We start from the raw sequence: 24263 nt of genomic DNA, 5'->3' as shown, positions 1-24263 counted from the left end.
GATCTTCCTGGATGAGGGCTCGAACCCGTGTCCCCTGCATTGGCAGGTGGATTCTTAACCACTGCGCCACCAGGGATGTCCCTAAAATGGTCTTTTTAAAAAAAATATTTATTTATTTTGGTTGTGCCGGGTCTTAGTTGCGCATGCAGACTCTTACTTGCAGCCTGCATGCAACATCCAGTTCCCCGACCAGGGATCGAAGCTGGGCCCCCCGCATTGGGAGCACGGAGTCTTACCCACTGGACCACCAGGGAAGTCCCTAAAATAGTTTTGAATTTAAGAACTGCTTCCAATTCATTTTTAGTTTCAACTTGGTTTGGACATACAATCATTGAGAGACTGCTATCTGTGACATATCCTTTGAACACTAATGCAAATTAAAGACAAAGATATTTTCCATCTTCATCAAAGCTCCTTCCTTTAGTAGGTATGAAGTTCTGGCCCAACGTAGGTTTATGCTGACTTCCATGAGAAATTCTCTGCTTTATGCTGACTTCCATGAGAAATTCTCAGAAGGATTGGCTTCCCTATGTATTAGATTAAAACTCAAAACACATCATCTCCCTCCCTGAAACCTGAAACGTGTCAACTGAAGAGTTACGGGATTGAAATAAACTTATACAAATGTTTTATCCTGTATAAAGAATATGGATATGGAAAGGATGGTGGAAAGGTAATTCAGACAAATTTTGATTATTTGGAATTTATGGTTAAAGTCAGCCAGCCACCTGTAAGGAGAAACTTTCCTCATCTTTCGTCTTCCCCTCTTACACCAAATAGCCCCTTCTTCCTAGGCCATAAAATACCTTATTCTGGGTACCCAAGGCTATAGTTTTGCATACGTGAAATAATACTGAATATATAATCACCCTCAAATCATTTAAGATATTGTTTCAATGGGAAAATGACAAAGACCCAATAAAAAAGAAAAATAGTAAAGCAGCATGCCTTTTAACAGGAAACTCTTACTTCAAGGATGCAAACAGATAAAATATTTTCAGTATTTTATCTATTCCTATTTAATTTCTGAGAAACTGCTATGCATTCATTTTTATAAAGCAGGGGTTCATTAATCTGGAAAACAAATCTAGGTATCAAATTCTCTGTTCAAGATAAATTTCAGACAAATAATTGTGTCAAAATACAAATATTGTCACAGGTGCATCTAGAAGTTATATTCCTAAGAGACATGTTAGAATGATGTAATTAATGCTTCATAAGTTTCTTTTTAGTGTAGTTTTATTACATTTTTTTTTACTCATAACATCAGCAGGAAACAATACAAATCAGGCTAGCCACCAACAATATTTTGTCAAAATATCAATATAAATTACACTTGGAGATTGTTTTGTTCATAGTTGAGTGCACTGTGTATGATTTGCCTTGTAATGTTTTTTAAATGTCATCTTTCTTAAATTAGCTTTGGCTTTCAATATATTTAACACTGAAAATTCATTTTAATTGTGTCCTGTTATGGTTAGGTGGGAGTACCCAGTCAACAATCTGGATATCTTTGCTTTGGAAAATTTACAGTGAAGGAGTATTAGGATTCAGACACAACACTCAGGGGTTAGAAAGTCCAACTTTGTCCTCTTCTTGCACAAAACACTTTAGAAGATGTTAATTTTATTTTGTTTCCTATTCACCTCTTTTCTATTTGAGGTAGGTTGCTTTGTGACTAATTGAGATCTTTCAGTGTATTATTCCTACCTTGTGAGGTATTTTCCAGTTCATCTAATTTAGAATACCTGCTAACATGATGATTTACTATGAAGAGTCAAAGAATAGAAAGAGATGTGTACCAAGAGTCCGAAATACTAAATTTGTAAGAAGCATACCTTTCCAACTTGTCATTCTCTTTATTCATGAGGAAAATGTTTAAGAATTGTGATAACTAACAATATCCTGACCCTCAGGAATATACTGGCTGATGGAGACAGGATTTGCACCAGAGTTCTATAGGACTTAAACAACATGGTCTTGGATGGCATATGAAATCTACCTCACCATCTCAAGATAATTCTAAATCCAAGAGATGTTGAGTGATTGGGACAAGTAAGCTTACATTATGCTTCTGTATGTTACAACAGAAGATTTTCAATCATCTCTTCCTAGCTACCTAATGTTAATGCCAGAGTAGTAAATTGTATGTAGTTATATACAATAAACATATGTTCAAGGAAGCAAGACAGGGAAGAAGGGTTAAAAAAAAAATCAAGGAAGGCAGAACTAGAAGTCTCAATTTGATTTCATTTCATTCTCTCTACATATGAACTTTGACTCTGAAACTTTATAGAATGAAACTAACTTGGCCCAACTATTTATATATTTCACAAATCCATGTTGGATAGAATTGAAAATTGATTGATGTTTGACCTTCTGACACTCTAGCCAAAAGCAGACTGGAAAGCATCATAAAAATTATTAAAAGGTTTTTGGGCTATTAGTTTGTTCAAAATTAAAAGCAACCGATGTTCTGGCAGAGTTTTTTCATAATATACATTGACACTGTAAAAACTGCCTTGCTTATTTACAGTATTCAATTGTATTCCACAACCAATTTCAGTAATTATTTTTGTCTAAATTTTTTATGTTGATCTATCAAAAAATATCCGAAGCACAATCATAGAGAATCTTCCCAGATAGTCACTATAAGTGATTCAATTCTGATTCTTCAGAACCGTATTTCTTCAGATGAAAATTAAATATATCATTTGAAACTACTTTACTATATGAAATGGAAAAGGCCAAAGAGAGTCATCCATAATTCTTCATTAGTCAGTGACTGTTTCTTTAAGCTTCTTTTAAAATGTCAAAGTTATATGGAAGTGAGACAATACTTTTGCTTTCTTCCATGCAATGTGAATAATGTTAAAAACAATAGCATGATTTAATACAGCTATGTTATAGACGCACCCACTGCAAGGTGACCTAATCCAATTAAAGAAGAATATCAGTCAAGAAGAAAAGGACAACTTCAAAGTGACACAATTATTTGGACTTTGAAAATTGTGCATTCTAAAACAAACAGAAGTACACTGCTAGGAATCATTAAGTATTTTAAAAGTTATTAGAACACATGAATCTGTTTAATGTATTATGGTTTCATTTATCTTACTACTATTTTGTCTCATAAAAGTGAATGCAATAAAATTCTAGAACACAGAAAACCATGGGCAGATTTGGGCTTCACTCATTTATTCATAATAGATTTTGAATTATATTAGAATAGAGTTTGTTTTTAACTGTAAATGCTGAATACCAAAAAGATTAATAAAATGTTTACAGAGTAGTAGCAAGAACTTGAAAAAATATATATGACCATATATGTGAATATATATATATTCAAGTATGTTTTTAAATATTTGTCTCTGTTATTATTTTTCCTTGTTTATTTCTCTTCCCTTATATCCAAAAATATAATATCTAATAAGAGAAAGTTCCTCAGCTTCCAAGAAAAAGAGGATAAAAAAAAAAAAAAATAAGTAGCCTAATAAAGTTTCTCTTAAAGTGTATGCACAAAAAGGATATGAAAGTCATTTCAGACTCAAGAAGACAAGTGTTTTTTTTTCCCCCAAAGATAGATAAATATGTATTATGGAGTTGAATAATGTAAAACCTGCAAAGGAATACTATATCTCAGTTTGAAATAGTAATTGAATATCTCAGTACATTAAAGAAACTGACAGATTTCTCAATTAAAGTTAAGCAAAAGGTAACTCTAATAGTGTAGCTGCTGCTTAGAAAACTGGAATAGAGACATCAGAAATCTAAAGAAAGGAAACCAAGTATTTAGAGCATCTATAAGGATTAAATGCTTCCTACATTTTATATCTTCACTTCAGTATTCTACTAATTACTATTTGTCTCACAGTTTTACATAGAATGCCAGAACATATTGTTTACACAGAAAACCTAACATACTTTTGAAAAGCACTAATTTTGAAGAGCAAAAATAAGAAATCTGAGATATTAAGAAAAAGAATACTAACATGGGGTATTACAGCCAATTAAAATAATTTGAGTACATCTGAAACTCATAAAGCTGATATTTAGAATAATTTGAATATATTTGAAGCTCAAAAATCTTAAAAATAATCCAGCCCTAAATAATAATAATGATAATAGTAGTAATAATAAAGCACCAAGAAATAAACTTCCTCAGAATAAATTTTCCACTACTTGTGTGTTAATTATGCAAAAAAAATAAAAATAATTCAATAATAATTTAGGAAAAAACAATCCAACAGAGTAAAAATTCAACTTTGTTTTAAACAATGTCAAATGACAGAGAGCAATTACCATGAACTTTCATCACATCCATTTGTAAAGAACTCACCTGGTTGGCAATCTGCCGAGCAAGGACGTCCATCCTTGATCCTGATTCTGATATCATTTTAGCTGCATAGATCACATCAGTTGTATGCTTCAGTGGTCCTTTTCCCCTTAAAATAAAAGAATACATGTTTGTTGCAGTGGTTCATGCTAAGATACAAACACACACACACAAGATTTGTACCCCAAAGTATAAGCCATTGGTTTTACATACTTAGTTTTAAACAGGCCATGATTAGATTCCAGTATTAAATGAAAAATTAAAAAAAAAAGAAGGCCTATTTTGTTAAGATTTAGGATATTTTGCCAAGAAGATGGACTCCATTTGATCTTCATTCCCATGTATTTTGTACAATAAACCTTAGCCCAGAGATACTTTTGGTGGATGCAGACCCCTGAAGGCAAAGGTATTTTCTTCATTCTGGGTGGAAACATGAGATTTTGGACATCTCATATGTTCAACAGTGTACTTTGATTAGCAGGGATGCTGTTAATCCTCCTATTTTTAATCTTTTTTTTTTTTTACAGTCTTTTGGTTAATTGTACTTTGTTTTTATCACATTACCTCTCCTCCACAATTATTTCCTAGTAATATCAGAGTAGTTGAGTATGAATCTGGAGTCACACTATCGTGGACTATTTCCCCAAAGAGACTGCTTCTTACCATTTGTGTAAGTCGAACAAGATAAATACCCACTTGATGCCCCAGTTTCCCAGTGATAGGAAATAGGAGCACCCACCACATGAAGTCATTCTAGGGACTTCATGATTTAATTTCCACAAAGTGCTCAGAACATTGTTTTAAACAAAGTAAGCATTCAATAAGTTGTTATTTTTGTGCTTGTTATTTTAAGATAATTTTGGTTTCTAATGCCATGGAATACAAGTTAGGTTTATTTAGGGATTTGCAATGTAGTTAAGAAAGAAGTACACTTCTTACATAGTTGGAGTGGGATAAGGAGATATGTTTCTGTCTTCTCATTCCTCAAAAATCAATGAATAACTGACCTGAATGCATATAAACGTTCCATCACCTAAAACTGCTCCTCTCCTTATTCCTTTAGGTCCAATTCCTAACCCTCTACTGAGTGTCGGCACACTGGCTGTTCCAATTATGTGGTTTCTGATCCTTGTTCCTAGCAGAGAATAGGACCCTTGTTCCTAGCAGAGAAGAGGACCCTGAAAAAATCACTCACTAATGCAACTGTTTTGATGCTTTGCCGTCTGTTTCGATGCTTTGGGAGTGAGAAGAGTGAGGAAGGTGGGAAGAAGGAATAAGCCAGTCAGGGTGAGGAAAGGGAGATTTTGAGAGGCCAAAATACAGTGGAGTTGAAGAGAAGGGGAACGGACACAACCTTTGTCCAATATCTTATTTACATCTTGGACCAGTCTTGAGGGTAGATGCCCTAATGTTAAATCTAATAAGATGTGTTGTTAAGAGAAAAATCTGTTCACGTAGGGACTATCATTCTATACTAATACAACATAGGGGGATTCATGCAAAGGAAAATGATCAGAGTATTCTACACCTGAAAACCTGAACATCAAATCACTTGTGACTAGTATGTCAAAAAGGCCCTTTCACTGCATTTTATTCATGGGGCCTCTCAAATACATTACAAGCAAGTTTTCCTGTAAAAATGGAACCTCACAGCTAAGAGGATGAAAACCTGGCCTCAGTAGATAGTTATCACCATACTTCTCCTCTTTGAATCTGCTGACATAGGTTGCTTTGAATTTTTCTAAAAAATCAACATTAATCATTACAATTTTTTTGACTTGCTCTTATCAAATTTACTTTATGAATCAGGCAGGACTAGATGCTATGTACATGGTTATGTTCAAGACGGGCACTGCATTTCATTATGTCTATGCATCTCCAGAGAAAGTTAAACTTAAATAAAGCTGTCCAAGCTCCCAAAAGGCAATGCATCAATTTTCAAGGTCTTAAACAATGGACAAAATTTGTTACTAAGGAGAGGGGCTAATGCTCACTTAGGTTAAACAATGAACACAGAGTTTTATCTAAGGGATGTAGCTAACGTACCCTTCCCCTCAAAAAGAATATATGTCCCCGTATAAAAACCCTGGGCTGATGAAAAGGAACTTACCTCTAGCTTTAAATACACACCTTGTTATGAGACGACTATCTTAAACACATATAGAACTTAAAAGTAACAATAATATATTGTGACAGACTACAATTATTCTCTTTTCCTCATGCTCCTAATTAAATGTATTGCCTGGCAAGCTTCCTACTGAGTGCCAAACAAAATATACATTTTACAAACGATTCCACCTTATGCCAAGTTCCAGAGGAAGCTGCAATTACTGAAACTATGATAAATTTTTAACGTTCTCAGCCTGAAATGTGCTATGTCATGAAGGCTTTTTAAATTGGAAAATACAAAGGTTGTTTCTGCCTTCATTTTCATAATGGGTTCTCGGGATCTCTGTCAGCCACTTGTGTCTTAAATCATTGAGTTTGGATCCTGCAGAGAAAGATACCCAAGGAGGAGGGGGTAGACTTTGGAAATATTTTAAGGAAACCAGAGGCCAGAAATCTTTCATAAATAGTGGTTACAATAATAATCTATCTATCTCCTCAAAAAAGAGGGCAGACCAAGCTCTGGAGTAGACAGTCTGCCAGTTAATCTCTTAAGTTATAGCTTAGAAGGTATAATGAGAAAGGCTGGAATAACCCAGTGATGTTGATGCCATAGACAATTTTATTAACAAGTGAAAGGGATGCCTTTGAAACTTGATTTATTGGTACAACACAAACCTCTCAGCCATTTTTGATACTGCCCCAACCTGGATTCTCACTCCTCTCCCTGCCGTCTCTCAAGTTCTGGCATCCACCCCTCCCTTCCTTCTACTGATTAGCATGAGAAGCAAGAAGATGGTACAGCTGATCAGTAACAGCTCAACTAACTGGAGATCTGGTTTGATAATAGAAAATATCAAATAAGTGTCGTGGACTTATTTTATCTTTCTAGGGACAGAGAATATCTTTGAAACGACTTGGTATTTTCTGCTACTGACTAAAAATAAAACAAAAGGCCTGTTTTATATCTTTTGCACTTTGTAGCCCCTAAATCTTTGATAATGTAACATTATTCCCCCTTTCACGACCAAAAACTTTCCCTTTAATCCTTTTCTCCTTTATATTTTTATAGAATAAGTCTCATGACATTGTCGTTAACTTAAGAGATGAAAACAATGATAGCATATATTATGGTCCATAATAGTAATTAACACACTTAGTATTTTCTATGTGCTATATACTATCCCATACACAAATTAATTTGATCATTATAATAATCCTGTGAATTTAGAATTATTATTATCCTTATCTTGCAGATGAGAAATCTGAGGGAAAGAGATATTAAATATATATTTTATCAAGTTACACAGCTATTAGGTATCAGAGATGGGATTTGAACTCAGGTAGTCTAGCTACAGAATCTGCTTTTATTGACTATTCTACACGACTTCCAATAAAATATACTAAGATGACATTACAATATTTAAAAACATCTCCTTAGACACTGGTGGGAGTTACCGTGAATGCAATAGAGAGCAAAGAGGAGGGTTAGATTTAGACACCAGGTGGCAAGGAGGCCCCCCAGCAGTTACTAGCTCATACACAACAGCCTCAAGGAACACAAACCAAATGTGTCCCAGACCCAATGAAATAAAAATGTGCCACATTACACAGGCTTTTTCAGTCTCGTCCAAGTGTTGAAATAGCACCAGTAGCCTACCGTTTTGAGATTTCTTTCTTGAGATACTATAACTTTTCTTTATTACTTTTCTTGGTACCTTTCCTCCCTTTCCCTTTCTCCCTGGATTCTAATCACTAAATTCAAAACTCAACTGCTATAAATGCCATACTACGATGAGAGATGGAATGTTGATTTTTATTTATAATACAACAAATAGAACTTTTACCTGAGAATCTCAGCTTTAGACATAGTTATTTAATTCTAACACTCAAATTTAGTGCTTCAATAAAGTACAGCGAAATGAATACGGACTTGGGAAATACATTTTGTCTGTGTCCTAATACTTATTAGCCATGTAGCCTCGGGTAAATGAGTTTGTTGGTCTGAGCTTATTTTCTCTTCGTTAAAATAATAATTGCGTTACGTGCCACATGGTAAGGATACATAAAATCATGTATTTTACACAATATTTGGCACACATTAGGTGCTCAGAAAATTTTGTTTTATTTTCCTAATCCCTTTACAAATATTTTATAAAAATTTACCTTTTGAATTTTTATTTAATAATTATAGCACTTGCCAGACGACATGAACTGACGATTAAATTGAGTTCCTTCTTACACCTGCTGAAAATATAACCCTGTACAGCCTTGTCCATAATATCCTTTTACTAATAAAAAAATATATATATACCTATAAACTTCGTGTGTGTGTGTGTACTTGTTATTGTTGTTCAAGGCTGTTCTTTAACTGCTTTTAAGGAGCTGGATTACATTTAATGACAGGTCTTTTTGCTGTTATAAATGTCCCAAGATTAATGATTTAGCTCTACAAGGGTACTGTCAGAATTCTCTTACTTATAATTCTGACTTCAGATACAAAAGAAAAAAGTAATTATCATGGAAGCAGCTGAAAATGATGAGATAAAGAGAGATGCCAGACTCAAGCAAGGACATACTGTTTCTGTACTATTCAAACATGAAACTTGAATTAGGCAACTCTCTCCCTCTGGGTGTTGCTTTCTCTTGTAAAGTGTCACTCTCAAGTTTTGAGAACCCTATAAAAGTCCTTGGAAAATAAGCTAGTGAGTTATCAGCTAACAACCATCCTGAGTAATTAGTATCCTGAGGAATCTTTGAGATTCAAGTCTGAAAAAGGTGTTGCCCCATGAAAGAAGGAAAATATTGTCTGAACATTGCATATGTATATTTTTTCATTTCTGCTCCCCTCACTCCATACTATTCAGAGTAGCCTGGCTGCTATAAGAACAACATAAAAATATCTTAAGGGCTTAACCCAATAAAGGTTATTCTTCTCTCACATCACAGTCAAGGTGGATTGTGGGTGATGGGTCATGTACCACACAGTCATTTAAGAACTCAGGCTCCTTCTCATTATAAGATAACCTAACCTCTAAGGCTTCACAGCCCTCAGAAGGATTCATTGCATCCAGACACCAGGCATGGAAAATGAGTGAGGATCTCATGGGAAATTTTAGGGATCAGGATAATAATTAGAACACATCACTCCCACCCGTATTCCAGAATCCAGATACATAGACTCATTAACTGCAAAGAAAGCTGCAAGAAGCATTCTATCTGGGCACAGGAAGAAAAGAAAACAGCGTTTTATGAACTCATTGCATTTCCTCTATATACAGTCCCAGAGGTGCTAAAATCCTATATTTTCTTTTGTCGTTTTAGCAACGAAAGTGTGTGCTCCCTGTGACGGGAATTTTGGATGTCAGCAAGTAGGTGGGGAAAAATTGGGAAAATCCCAAGTCTCTTCACCAATACAGCTGAAATTACAGGAGATGTACTTTGCCTGGGCAGAAGACCAATTCTATCTTTTGTTTTGAAATTGTCACTATGTAGATGGTTTATTATTAAAAATAAAAATTACATAAGTTTACTTTGTGCGTGGTGATAATAGCCTTTCATGTTCAATGTTGTGTTTGTCTATGAAACAAGGATAGGGCTTATTTTAGAGATCTTTTGGGGGATAAGCCTGGGGAGAATACTTTTAAAGTTATTAATATTATTTTAATATTATTATTGTTGCTGCTGCAGTTGTTGTTGTTTGTGTGTATATGGGCTCTGTGTACATGCACCTGTGTGTGTGTGTGTGTTTGAAGTAGGAATTCCCTTCCTCAAGTGTAAAAACTAATTTTCTAAAAAAAAAACTGAGACATAAATCTTTTGTCTAAACTCTCAAATTTTCTAATTTACTCTCCACCTTGTTAATGTTGTTTCAAATCCTAGACAGATTGTAAAATTTAGAGGAGATTTCATGGAATACCCCTTAAAGAACCAAAAACGCTAAACATCTAGGTGGAAGCAGAAGAATTAGAATTCTTTAATTATAATTCTATATAATTATATAGGGATAGACCTTATTTAGCAAAGCTCATTTGTTTCCAACTTGTAGGCAAAGAAGAGGTCACCTAGCCAGACAGTCTTCTTTTTGTCTTTAGCAAAACAGATAGACAACCTTCTTCAGTTCTTCCTAAGTGTGAAGATTTTACTATTTTCCTATGTGTTTTGTACTGAAAGCATATAAAATAAACTTTTTGTGTGCTTACTATGTTCCAGACACTGTTAAGTTACTCCATTTTCTCAAACCCGGCATTGCTGCATTGTGTTGTGCAGGTTGTTCACTGCACAAATTTAAGAGTTGCCATCCATATCATGGATACTCCCACAATAGAGCATATCACAATTTATGCAGCCTTACATGCTCATTCTGCTCCTAGAATCTATTATCTTTGTCCTACAAACAAGAATCAAAAGCTTAGAAGTTCAAAGTCCCTTAAATTTCTCCAAGCTGTATGAATATATCAGTTGGTCTGCATTTAAAAGCAAGGAGTTTAAGTCATTGGTACTTTCAGAGCCAATTAAAAAGAAATCATGTAGATGGAAACTGTCATAAGTTTTCTGTCAGTATGCATCTTCAAACACTGAAATTCAATGGATAGCTCTGAATCAGTGGAATGTTTCATATACTGCAAAGAAATATACAAGAGCAGAGATTCTTAGCCATTGTCCTGAGTGGGGTCCTATTAAAACATCATTATCTGTCTATCTGAACATTCCCAAGGGTTACGGAATAAATAACCTCTTTTTCAATGAATGTTTTTTTATCAGTAACCTAACATTTATCTTTCTCTTTCTCCTTTTTTTTCCCCCATTCTACTTGGGGCTAAAAGAAGATATATGTAGGGAAAAAGAAAATCACAATTGTTTTTTCCCTCTCAACTGGATTTTTGAGTTTTGGTTCAAGGAGAGATGTAGCCCAGTGATGGGGGCCCATGACTGATCATCAGAAGTTTGCCAGAACCAAAAATGAAGCCATTAATATTCATTTGAGAATTGTAGCACTGTTGAAATTTGTGGTGTATAAGTCTAAACTTTTTCTAGTGAACTCAGCCCAATTTTTGAGTAATAAAATAAGCTGTTTTACTATCTCACCTGAAGATCATAGACATCTAAGAAACACTGTCACTATCAACCACTTTTCCAATGGCAAGGAAATGCCTGTATCAACCTAAAGAGAAAACTATAGTTGGTAGTTGCATGGATGCCGATTCTCACTGCTCCCTCTATATTTAATCAATTGTCCTCTTAATCTTTCTTCAAGAAGAGTCATTTTATTCATTTCCTACTGCTGTTGTAATGAATTGTCCCAAACTCAGTGGCTTAACACAACACACATATCATTGTACAGTTCTAGAGGTCAGAAGTTCTAAAGAATTTTCACCAGGCTGAAGTCAAGGGCTTGGCAGGGCTGGTTCCTTCTGGAGGCTCTGAGGCCAGAATCCATTCCTTTGCCTTTTTCAGCTTCTAGTGGGCGCCTGTGTCCCTTAGCTGTGGCTCCTGCCTCTGTCTTCTGAGCACATCACTACAAATGCTGCCTGTCGTCACATCGATGGCGTTCTCCTTTCTGATTTCTTGCTTCTTCTCGTGAGGACCTCTGTGATTACACCAGGCCCACCCAGATAACCCAGGATAATTTTCCCATCTCAATATCTCTCATGTAATTACATATACGAAGTCTCTTTTGCCATAGAAGGTAATAGTCACAGCTTCTGAGGACCAGAAGGTGCACACCTTGGGGAGCCACTATTCAGGCTGCCATAATCCTCAAGAGTCATGACCAAGGAGTCAGACTTGGCTCCTACGAGGGAACGACTGGCCTTCCTGGACTTAGACCAAATCAGCTCGAATAACTTGACAGCACTCTAGTGGCTGCTTCTCCAGCCTGCTAGCTCTTTATTTTTACAACTGCCAGTGAAAGTTTCAGGTTCTTAGTTCTTAATGGTTTGCTAGCTGTATATTCCTTTCCTTACAATTCATATCAAAGGGTGGCGCCTGAAGAAATCTGAAGATCTGGGAAAACCAGAGTTACCCAAAGAGACTATTTTTGTGCCGGGTGCTGCCCTTTCCCCATCCAGCACACAGTGATTTCAGCGTGCCTCTCTCTCCTCCTGGAGCTGCCCGTGAAACACACACAACCACTGCCTGAAAGCATGTCAAAGTCTAACATGGGGCAAAACGAGAGGAGAAGTCCTCTTCTGGGGGAGATGGGGAATGGTTTTCAGATGATTATTATAATATTCATTTTTTTCTTCTGGACCTACAGGCCTTGAAAACTCTGAAACTTCTTTTCCTAAGACATTCAAAAAGTATACCTGCTGCTTACTTAAAGGGGTCATTTAGGGACACTACGGTTGCAATCATTTAAGAAACCTCTTGGAAGCAATTGGTTAAGAAACTGTGAAATAAGGGATAAACATCTCAGTGGTGGCTCTCCAGACTCACATGGGGGGTGAAAACTGACAAAGAAATCTGTTTGTACGTCCCATCATTCATGGGAAAGTACCCCTCCAGCAGCAGCAAACCCCACCACCACCAAAAAATAGGACTGTATGTCATTATCCATCGATACTTTCTCAGGACATAATGGAAAATCCATACTGAGCACCAACATTTGAAAACAGGTCTTTTCTCACGCTCTGTACATTACTTCTCTGAGCACACATCAGCCCAAGCCAATGCACTGCAAATACAATCACACTCTCCGACTGTGGCAGTCCCTCTTTTTCCTGTTGGCAGTGGCCTCAGCATTAATCACGTACATGACCTCTTACAGAGCCTGGGCACCTTTTCCAGCTTCCCCTTAAACCACTGTGATATACGGGCTACTCCTGTTCCTTTAATATCAGACCAAATTTTGGGGCTCAGAAAATAATCATTTTCAATTTATGAAAATAATATAATTTAGCTTTTATTATTCGACATGTAGACCTTCTTAAAACCAACATACCAACTCACTTCTAAATCTGGTCATGGCCCAATGTTATCCTAAGGTCCAGTTGAAGAAACATACAGGGGGTGAAAAGGCCACTAACTTTGTAAAGGCTGATCACAGCTAATAGATTGAGTACAGAGGGGGTTCAAGTGTCTGGCTTGCCACCAGTATCTGACCTTGATGTTTTGGAGATGATAAAAACTGCCAGTAAATTTTTGGCATGCCCTCCCTCCCCTAGTCTAGTCAGATATAGCTGCAGTTTATTAAATATTAGGACGCTATAAGGCCTACCTTTTTCATTGGGCTCATTCAGATTGAGTATGACTTGAGATATCCTGATTTCTGTAGCTAGTCTTTTTGTTAATGTGCCACTATTGCTGCTCTCCAATGATTTGCTATATTGAATTATTTTATTGTACAGTGACCCAAAGCTGATTTTCATTTAAGTAAAGGGTATGATTTTAAAACTTGAATTAAATAATCAGTGCTAGTTTAGACAAACACATTATTTTTTTACTTTCTCTCCCTATCTGGCCTAATATTCAACTATTTAGCTAATGCTATGTGAGACAACATATGTAATGCCTCCTCAAGTAAAAGTTAAAACAATATTATTGTAAAATAGTAGTCATCCAGTATTATGCCCAGCTGTGTGATCCACCCTCTTGTCTGTACGTGCCAGCTTTTGCCCTAAAAATCTCTTGCCTTGGGGATAAGATAAACTCATACCACACCCAGGTATTTGGACCTGCTTTTATACTGTATGGCTCTGTCTAGAGGGTCACATGGTGATATCAGACTGAAATATATTAAAAGGACTATAACCTAGTTTAGAATTGTATACTTATTAATTTATTTCTGATTAAACCAAAAATACAATAGAAACATATAGAAAAGTCAGGGCTGAGATTTTTCTTTTTCCTTCCTTCCTTTTTCTTTTGTAACTTTCTTAGATCGTGTTGCTTTGTTAGGTGCGAGTGCTTTGGTGCTGCCCCAGCAGTGTGCCTTGGGCCATGGTGCCAGGATGTATCATAGCACACACCTCCTCCACCCTTCTCTACAGGGGGTCTATTTCATTTAAGGCCTGCCAGTTCTGTCTTTCTGAAAATAGGCCTCAAATGTTTCCTGAAATTCTTTTGAAAACTTTAATGATGGCATGCGAGCATACCAAACTTGACTCAGCTGCCTTTCTCTCTGGCCTAGAACTCTTCTCCAAACGCCAGTGTTTCCTTTTTGAAAATGTTCTTCGAAATGTGAGACACTGGGACTCCAATGAAGTGTGGGGGTTATTTAGGAAGAAAAGAATAGGAAATGAGAAAATAAATGGCCACGTGATAGGAGGGTTACTCTGAATAAAATCCAAATTTGCACCTCTCAAGAGGAAGCTCATAAAATTCATTTCTATGGCTTAGACTCTGGTTCTGAATAACTTTTATCTACCCCCAGCTGGAAAAAAAATGACATCTTCCCAGAGGCTGAAATCATTAAGATTATGCCTGTTCTACGGGATTAGCTCTAAGAAGGCAAACATGCTTATGCTAGGAGCTGGCATTCTGAAGACCTCTTCATATTGAACTGTTGGTGTTTTAATCAGCAAAACATTCATATTCATAGCCAAATAGGTTGCTTTGGGGCCTTTATACATCCTACTCTGTCAAGCACAGAATAACACATGTTTTACCTTCATCTTCTATATATGCTATTTATGTTACGTGTGTACTACGGTGCTAATAAATTACGCATATTACAAGACATATACAGAAATGTAAATTGTAAACAGATCAATTAAAGATAAAAGAAACTATTTTAAATATCTTGCTAATGATAATGTCATTAAAACAATCTCAAGATGCTATACTCCCTTAAGGAGAAATTTAACATGAGTATTAGGGAATGTAAATCCATAATTCAAGCAGTCTTCTTGATAACTAATTTTATTAGCCCGGTTCTTGTCAGTTTTGATTAGATCATCATTGATCTTCCTTTGTGATATGGTTCACCAATAACTCCTTCTAGGAATAGAGAATTGTTAACTCTGACATCTTGTTTTTTGCTTGAGCTTGTCTTCTAATGATCCTCAATCCATGTTTTCATTTTGTTTTGTTTTTTTGGTGTGTTTGTTTTTTCTGAAAATTTTAAAGCAATGTATCCTATTTAATGAAGGCTAGGTTAGCTTAGTTAAAACTAGATAATGCAATTCATAAATCCAGTTAACCAGGTACATTAATTGTGATCTGTTGAAAGCTACTGAACAAGTGAAGGCACCATAATCAGTCCTTCTAGGCCGTTGAAATCTGTTGCCTGAGATACGCAGGGCAGTACCAGTGTCAGTCATATATTAAATACTGTTAAGAATACAATTCTTTTCGTCTTATTTATGGTTTCCTTTGCTGTGCAAAAGCTTTTACGTTTCATTAGGTCCCATTTGTTTATTTTTTTCTTTTCATTTCTCTAGGAGATAGGTCAAAAAGGATCTTACTGTGATTTATGTCATAGAGTGTTCTGCCTATGTTTTCCTCTAACAGTTTGATTGTGTCTGGCCTTACATTTAGGTCTTTAATCCATTTTGAGTTTATTTTTGTGTACAGTGTTAGGGAGTGTTCTAATTTCATTCTTTTACATGTAGCTGTCCAGTTTTCCCAACATCACTTATTGAAGAGGCTGTCCTTTCTCCACTGTACATTCCTGCGTCCTTTATCAAAGATAAGGTGACCATATGTGCGTGGGTTTATCTCTGAGCTTTCTATCCCGTTCCATTGATCTATATTTTTGGTTTTATGCCAGCACCATACTGTCTTGATTACTGTAGCTTTGCAGTATAGTGTGAAGTCAGAGAGCCTGATTCCTCCAGCTCTGTTTTTCTTTCTCAAGATTGCTTTGGCTATTCGGGGTCTTTTGTGTTTCCATGCAAATAATGAAATTTTTTGTTCTAGTTCTGTGAAAAACGCCATTGGTAGTTTGATAGGGATTGCACTGAATCTGTAGATTGCTTTGGGTAGTAGAGTCATTTTCACAATGTTGCTTCTTCCAATCCAAGAACATGGTATATCTCTCCATCTATTTGTATCATCTTTAATTTCTTTCATCAGTGTCTTATAATTTTCTGCATATAGGTCTTTTGTCTCCTTAGGTAGGCTTATTCCTAGATATTTTATTCTTTTCGTTGCAATGGTAAATGGGAGTGTTTTCTTAATTTCATTTTCAGATTTTTCAACATTAGTGTATAGGAATGCCCTTCTGTCTCCACACTGGTAGCCACTAGTTTGTTTTCTGTACCTATGAGTCTGTTTCTGTTTTGTTATATACATTCTTTTGTTTCATTTTTTTAGATTACACATATAAGTAAGAGCAAACAGTATTTCTCTTTCTCTGTCTGACGTTTTTCAGTAAGCATAATACTCTCTAGGTCCATCCATGATATGACGAGTTTTATGAAGGGCTATGGTGTCAGAATTGACATTTTGCAAAAGAAGCTGTGGAAGGCTGGTGGCTTTATGGAAAGGGAGGGAGGGGTCAAGAGAGAAGAGAAGTAAGGAAGAGAAACAGTACCTTTTCTGTTTCAACCTTCAGTAGGAACTAAATTTATAGTAAGATGATATTTGCACTTTAACATAAAACTCAATGTTCTAGCATTTTACCGTATGGACAAAACTCACTTTGTTAATAAATGGAAACAGGTATAAATTTAATGGCCATATCAATTTTTAAACATCCACTATGGTTAATTTTCCATCCTCTGAAAGTATGCGTGTGTATATGTATCTATGTACGTATCTATCTATCTCTGACTTTCTTCTCTATTAACAAAGTTTCGTCTCCTTACAGACAATATTCAGGCTATATTCAGCTTATGTAGCACCCTAACATTTCTCCCTCGGTTGTTTGTTTTTATCACCATCCTTGAATTTTTATAGTACTCCATTTAATGACTGGTTTCTGCCTCTGACAAAAGTGATGCTGTGTCAACACCAGGAATCTGGATGCTCATGTCAGTGTGCTGTAATCTTGAGGTGTGAGGCACAGGAATCACTTACAGGCATTCTCTACTTAACGTCTCTCAGTATCAGATCTCACCTCTTTAAAAAGGGCATACATAGTATGTCAGTCTTGCCCATCTCATGGAATAATTTCTGGAGTTTAATGGGTTAATGTGTATGAAAGTACTTTGTGTACTTCAAATTTCTGCAGAGATATATGAATGCCATTATTAATAATATCTGCATATGATGTTGAAATTCTTTGAGACAAATACTTTAATAATCTGGCATAGTTAACTAGTAGACACTCTCTTAAATTGATACCTGCCTTATATAAATGTGCATAGGAAATTTTCCATATCTTGAGTTGTGCTGAGAAAAATAAGCATGTCTATACGATAAAATAACCCCTCCACTCAACTGTGGATAGAGACTATTTTTGGTCTTGTGCATGCATTTGTTTCTTTGGTAATATACACTACATATTACATTTATTCAAATAATCAATATTGTTTTACATATGCTATTTGTCTCTATTATTTTCATGAAATATGCTCCTAGAAGAGAATACATTAGTTTCAGTAGTTTAGTACATTATAAAACCATTGTATTGAGTGGACCAGTATTCAACAAATAAGCCGTTTGTCAAAAACTATTAATCTTTGTAACTTACATATATCAGTATCAATTAAAATTACATGTATTATCACAAATTTTAAAATAGCATACCCTAAATTGGGTAATATATATGTGTGTGTTTTATACACACACACACACACACACACACACACACAGCCTCTCATCAGTATTTTGTTAATGTACTTTGAAAGTTTCAAATGTTTGTGCAATAGGCTTTGATTTCCATGAAAACCTTTTATGTTTAAAATAAACATTTTCTAGAGAGAAATTATTTCAGCAGATGAATTTTAGTAAAACAAATAAATTATAATATTTAATTTAGGTAACACATTGTAGAGGAATATGAACAGAATTTTTAAATTTACATTTTGGGTTAGCTGTGTTTCTAGAACATCTGTTATGCTATTATGACAGGTGTTTATTAATATGGATATATAATCAGATCTCTTGGTTGCTAATAGCTTGGCAATTCAACATCTAAATATTGTCAAAATCCTTGATTATATGTTGAAAACTGTAGGTAATTGATTCAAGGCTGTTTGCCTTGACTAGATTAAAAAATTAAAACTTGTCCTGTGTACTTCCCTTTAGAATCTCAATTTTTTTCTGAAACTTCTAGAACATTTCAGTAATAAGAGCTTGTGAACAAATAAAAGCCTTCTGCAAGCCAAGATGTGTCTTGATTCAAATTTCTTTAGGCTATTCATTATACAAACACAAATAAACTATTTTTAATGCCCTGGGCTGGAAGTGACTTCATAGAGGGGAAATAATGAAGTAATACAGTTCATATATACACACATACACACACACACATACACATACATAAAGAGAAGAGCCTACAGAAAACCCCCTTTTGGGTGCACGAAAGCTCAGGTTTTTAAATTAAATTTTCTTAAAATTATTTAATAAATTCTGAGTAACAGAAGTCAACAAGAAGCAATTTAGTTGAATAGCTTCTTTACATCACAGACCCAGAGCTAGAATTTTCCTTTGAATATACAAGGGTATGACACAGATTTCTAGGAAATTTCTGTGCTAATAATGTCAAACAGAAATCTTTGCCAGTATGAAACTTGTAATTGTAGATTCTGAAAGTTTAAAATTTATTTCCTTCTGGCACACTTTAATTCTATCACTTACATGAGAATGTTTGCTTTTTTATCTTTAATGGTTAGGTACGTGTTCTTAGTCGAGTATCAGCACTGCCCAACAGGACTTTCTACAAAAAAGAACATGTTCCCTGTGCTATTCAATATGGTAACCACTAAAATCATTTGAAGTGTGTCGTGTGCAACTAAAAAATGGAATTAATTGTATTAATTTTAATTAATTTATACGTATTTACATAGCCTCACTTGGCTAAGGGCTACTGTGTGGGACAGTGCAGTGATTTACTAAAACTGCTTCATTATAGTTCAGAATAATGCTAAATTACTTGCATAGATACTTGTGCTAGAATCCAATGATTTTTTATGTATGAGAAGGAAAACAATGTCAGCATCTAATAGACTAGTGATCTTTCTAGATATTGTTTTGCTGTGGCAGAAATGAAGTCACAATGACAATGAACATAGTTCATTAGAGGGTGAATATATTCAGAATTTTTTCCACATGACCTAGACCAGGAGTTGACAAACTATGGCTGACAAGCCAAGTTCAGCCTACCACCTGCTTTTGTAAATAAAACTTTATGGGAACGAAGCCACACCGATTCATTTATGTATTGTCAATGACTACTTGTGTGCTACAACTGCAGAGTTGAGTAGTTAAGACTGAGACCATATGACCTGCAAAGCCTAAAATATTTGCTACTTGGCCCTATATGAAAAAGTTTTCCAGCCTCTGTTCTAGATGAATGGTTATACGATAAATGTTAGGATAAAGTCTCTCTTATGGAGAAGTATGCTTAATATATATTTATATGTAACATATAAATATATATATTATAATCTATATAGCAATTTAGCAAGTGAGATGATAAAATTATATATATGTATGATATATATATAATTAAATATTCAAACAAAAACATGTGTTTTCATCCATTTTCATGGTAAATTTGAGGCACAATCATTTATAGCATCTGCTTTCTAATTTAAGAAAAAAAGGTGACCTAACATGTCTTTGTAAAGAACCTTGGTGATCAGAGAGTACTGGACATAGAGTGGAACGTACGAGTGTATTTCAAACTCATTTTATGGATAATAGCCTAAGAAGTTCTGAGATGCCTAAGGACACACAGAGATAATAACCAGTTAATCAGTACTCATTTATTGAGATACATCTGTTGTATAACCACCCAGTTAAGCCTATGTGGTTGCAGAATTCAGAAACATAGTACTTTAAGAACTCTGGATACAGCCTGGGAGGGAAACCCTGTGAACTGTCATTGTGACTATGCCATATATGACATATGCCCTCATCTCAATCCAATAGAGAAGAAAGACAGTCTTCAAATTAGATTTCCATATTGGTTTCTGTAGCGTGTATATTCCATGCTATCAACTGCTCTTAGGACACAGAGGAGAGTGGCATGCACAAGAGAAAAATTATGGTCTATCATTTAAGGACACAAACAACTGGCAATCACAGATGACTTTTCTATCTCAGAGGATAGACTCTAATTGCTCAATATAAGCACTCAGATTTTAGACCTCACTTTACTCATAAATAATTTTGAGTTAGTTTGAAGACTTACACCAAAATAGAAACATGCCCCTTTGGATTACATTACAATCGTCTGAAAAGCAAGTCTAATTGCATTGAAATTTATTTAAAGAATTCCATTCACTGTTAGGAAAAATCCTTGAATTAAAATTTACTTTCTGACCTCAGTAGAACTGTTACTTATTTTTTCTGTCTTTTTATAGGAAATGTATCATAAAGCAATAGACTTCTACTCAAATATCATCTGAAATTTGGTATAAATTTTAATTTGGTATAAATTTCAAAGTAAGACATAATGGCATTACCTTCATTAGGGACTTTCATTAAAACTTTATATATGAGTTTCTGGAAGGTGTGGAAGAAAGTAGTTATAAATTCAACTTAATGTATAATGGTAGAAAAGGGTATTTCAAATTCTGCATTGGTAGAGCCTTTAACCTAACCAGAAAACCATCTGGTTTTCACTAACCAGATGTTTAAATAAAAATTAATATCACAACTTAGGATTTTTTGTCTCTTCTTTCTGTCTAACAGTATAGATCTTGGGTTCATAACACAATTAAAGTGCATAATACAACCTGAGCTTTATAGATGCCTGAACTACAATTTTCTTTTTCAGCAATGTGTATGAATCTAGATCTTTGAATGGATTGTAAAATGCAGACGTACTCAAAAAGAGATCCAATTTCATTACAATTGGATCATTTCAATTACATTACATTGTACTACCAAGAATATTTGAGAATATGCTTCTTACACTTTTCTGAAACACTGTTCTTATTCCTGTGTGATGCCTTATTAGTCCTATGAAATCAATCAGGTGGGGATAAAGGTGATAAAAAAGACTTTTATTATTCCAGACTTAGCTCTGACCACAGCAGCCCATGGAGAGATTCCAAATAAAGCCCTGGATAGCCAATAGTGAGTACTATAAGTAGCAAGCCTTAAAACATTACCTTTTGCATTCTGTTGGAAGAGATAACTAAAGATCTCCATAGATTCTTTAAGTTATTTATATTACCAAATGAAATACTATTGAAGAAGTTTTATTTGAACTGCAAGCAAAGGTAAAGCAAAGTCACTACAGGTGGTGTTACAGCTGAGAGAATTTAGCTGTTTTACACCATGACAGCAGGTTGATATATTAGGACTAGAGACCTCCAGCAGTGAGAGAACCTCTGAACCTCTTACGTGTGAATAGGCACATAAACAGGAGACAGTGTGAAGCATCCTAAATACCCCTTAATTATAGTGCCAAACAGAGCAGTTGTTATCTGACAAGATGCTATGCATCACATTTTGGGTTTGACAACCAAGAAAATGGATTTTGTTTGTTGATGCAGTTCAGAATGACATATACATAAATACTGGGATTTATACTAATTCTCTGAAGAATAATTCATTTTCTCCCAAAGATATACATGATTTGTTCTCATATCTTCTATGCCCTTCTTTATCTTTATTGTACTGATACTATCACGGCTAGGTATATCAAAACACATGTGTTTGGGACAATCTTTTGTATCATCTTAACTCCTTGACCACAGGAGAGGATGACTGGTCCTACAGAGATCTTTTCAGTTCTATCCCAGAAACGTGTGACATGACCCAATATCTGTCATATTAGATACAAACTGCAAAAGACAAACACACCCATGGTCCTGGAGCTCAAGTGCTTATCTAACTATATTGGGAAATAAAGTTAATAAAAATACACATACCTAAAAATAAAATACGCATACATACACACATTCTTTTACTGGTTGACAAAGAATGAGTGCAGAAGTGTTCAGTATATAAAATAGCCTATGCTGAAACAGCAAAAGTATTTTTATTCACTACTTTTAAGTTTTATTCGATAAAGCACTACACTACTTAATTAATTAGTTTGTAAAGGTTGCAGCTGCATACAAACCATCACATATAAGTATGGATATTATCCAGGTGAACAATGTGGAGGACTTAATATATCATCAGTATTATTCTAAAAGAAAATAGTCACACACAGATAAACATTCAGATTGCTTAATGAGCACAATTAGGACATATATTTTACCAAAGTCATTCTTTATGGGCACTCAAAACTCATGTAGAGCAATTACACTGCAATATGTTTTACTTATTACATAATCAACACTTCTGTTTTGTGTGAAATGTCACATTAAATCTAAAGCCCTGAAGTTCAGTGGCCTTCAGAGAGATATCAACCATTTCTCAAACCATTCACCCTAGAAGGGATATTGAATTTTTTAAAACAGCAATTATCTTCCCTATCTGTAAAATGAGAGGGTTGCAAAAGATAATCTTGTAGGACCTTCTAGGTCTTAGATCTTATAATTTTATGTCTTTTTCCCTTTCAATAAATAATTCCTGAGAATTAAATAAACTATACATTTGTCTTAAAAAAAGTATACTTTATAGTCATGATAATCAATCATATTTATATTTATAAGTGAAAAGTATTTATTTTCTGTATTAGTTATAAAGCAAACATGTTTTCATTTTCAGCTATCTGAAACCAGTTAGGAAGACAGCTGCACAGATGATCGACCATATGGCATTAATAAATATATAACCAAGACAGACATGAAACATTTTATATTTTAACCAAACTGCTAAACTAACTCATAAAAATGTCATATATTACCTATTTAGCTGAGAATTTTATTGCAAAGGAATTGTGTCATAATTTAAAATAAACAGAGGACCAACCATTCTATTTTATGATTACTTCTCAAATTTTTTAAAAAAGATGAATTATCTTTCATCTACATTCAGTTATAGCTCCATACAATTATATGTGGGAATATATAAATATCTACAATTATACGAAAATGACTCAATCAGCTCTATGAGTAGTATTTACACAGAAGGCATGATAGGGAATATAATCAGTACAGTTAAATACATAGAATTTTTAGGTAGATCAGTAATTCTCAAACTATCTTCCACTGAGGTGTCCAAGGATATAGAGAGTAGAAGTGAAGAGCTAGAAAGGATGCCAAATTGGAAGACCTCATGCCTCTCACTACAGCATCCCCTAGTTTATCTTCTGTTTGTACTTGTATGATGTAGCTGTACCTATGGTTCTGATTTTTAAAAAGCTCCCAAATACTTTAGAAAATTAGAAGAAAAATCTGTGATAGTGAAATACTTTAATACTATATTAAATGATCTAAATAAACACAGGACTACAGAAAAAAAAAAAAAGGAAGAAAATGAGAAAAAGGGAGTAACTGATAAAAGCCCAGGGGAAACAGACATTTAAAGAAAAGATGCAGACATAATAAATATATTTAAAAATTTGTTAGTATAATTTGATGGTACTGTACTCCCCATGTCTATAAAATAAATAAGGTAAGAAAGGAACTTTGATTATTTTGTCATATGTCTGCCTGGAAATGGAAATATTTTAGCATAGTTAGCCCATTAGTCCTTTAGTGTTTCCTCCATTTTATCTCTGTAGTATTGTAATTAACACAATATTACATTCACTATAGATCTGAGAGCAACTATTTTCTGTAGGGGAGTTGCAGTGGAAATAGATTGAGTTATCCAATCATACTGGATTTTCAAGCATTCCAAATTTAATAAAGATGAGACATTT

General features: G+C 34.7%; 1 protein-coding gene across 1 annotated transcript in view; it reads right to left on the bottom strand.

The window, feature by feature from the left end:
• The window catches only part of CTNNA3 (catenin alpha 3), a 1581444-nt gene that overhangs the window by 61866 nt on the left and 1495315 nt on the right, over window positions 1–24263 (bottom strand). The window contains exon 16 of the mRNA XM_065894569.1: window positions 4340–4445. Coding sequence (XP_065750641.1) covers window positions 4340–4445 — 106 coding nt within the window. The remainder of the gene's footprint in view (window positions 1–4339; window positions 4446–24263) is intronic.

The sequence above is a fragment of the Phocoena phocoena genome, chromosome 16, assembly GCF_963924675.1.
Source record: "Phocoena phocoena chromosome 16, mPhoPho1.1, whole genome shotgun sequence".
Taxonomy (NCBI): domain Eukaryota; kingdom Metazoa; phylum Chordata; class Mammalia; order Artiodactyla; family Phocoenidae; genus Phocoena; species Phocoena phocoena.
Note: the sequence above shows the minus strand (reverse complement) of the source record. Positions and strands in the feature narration are given on the sequence as shown.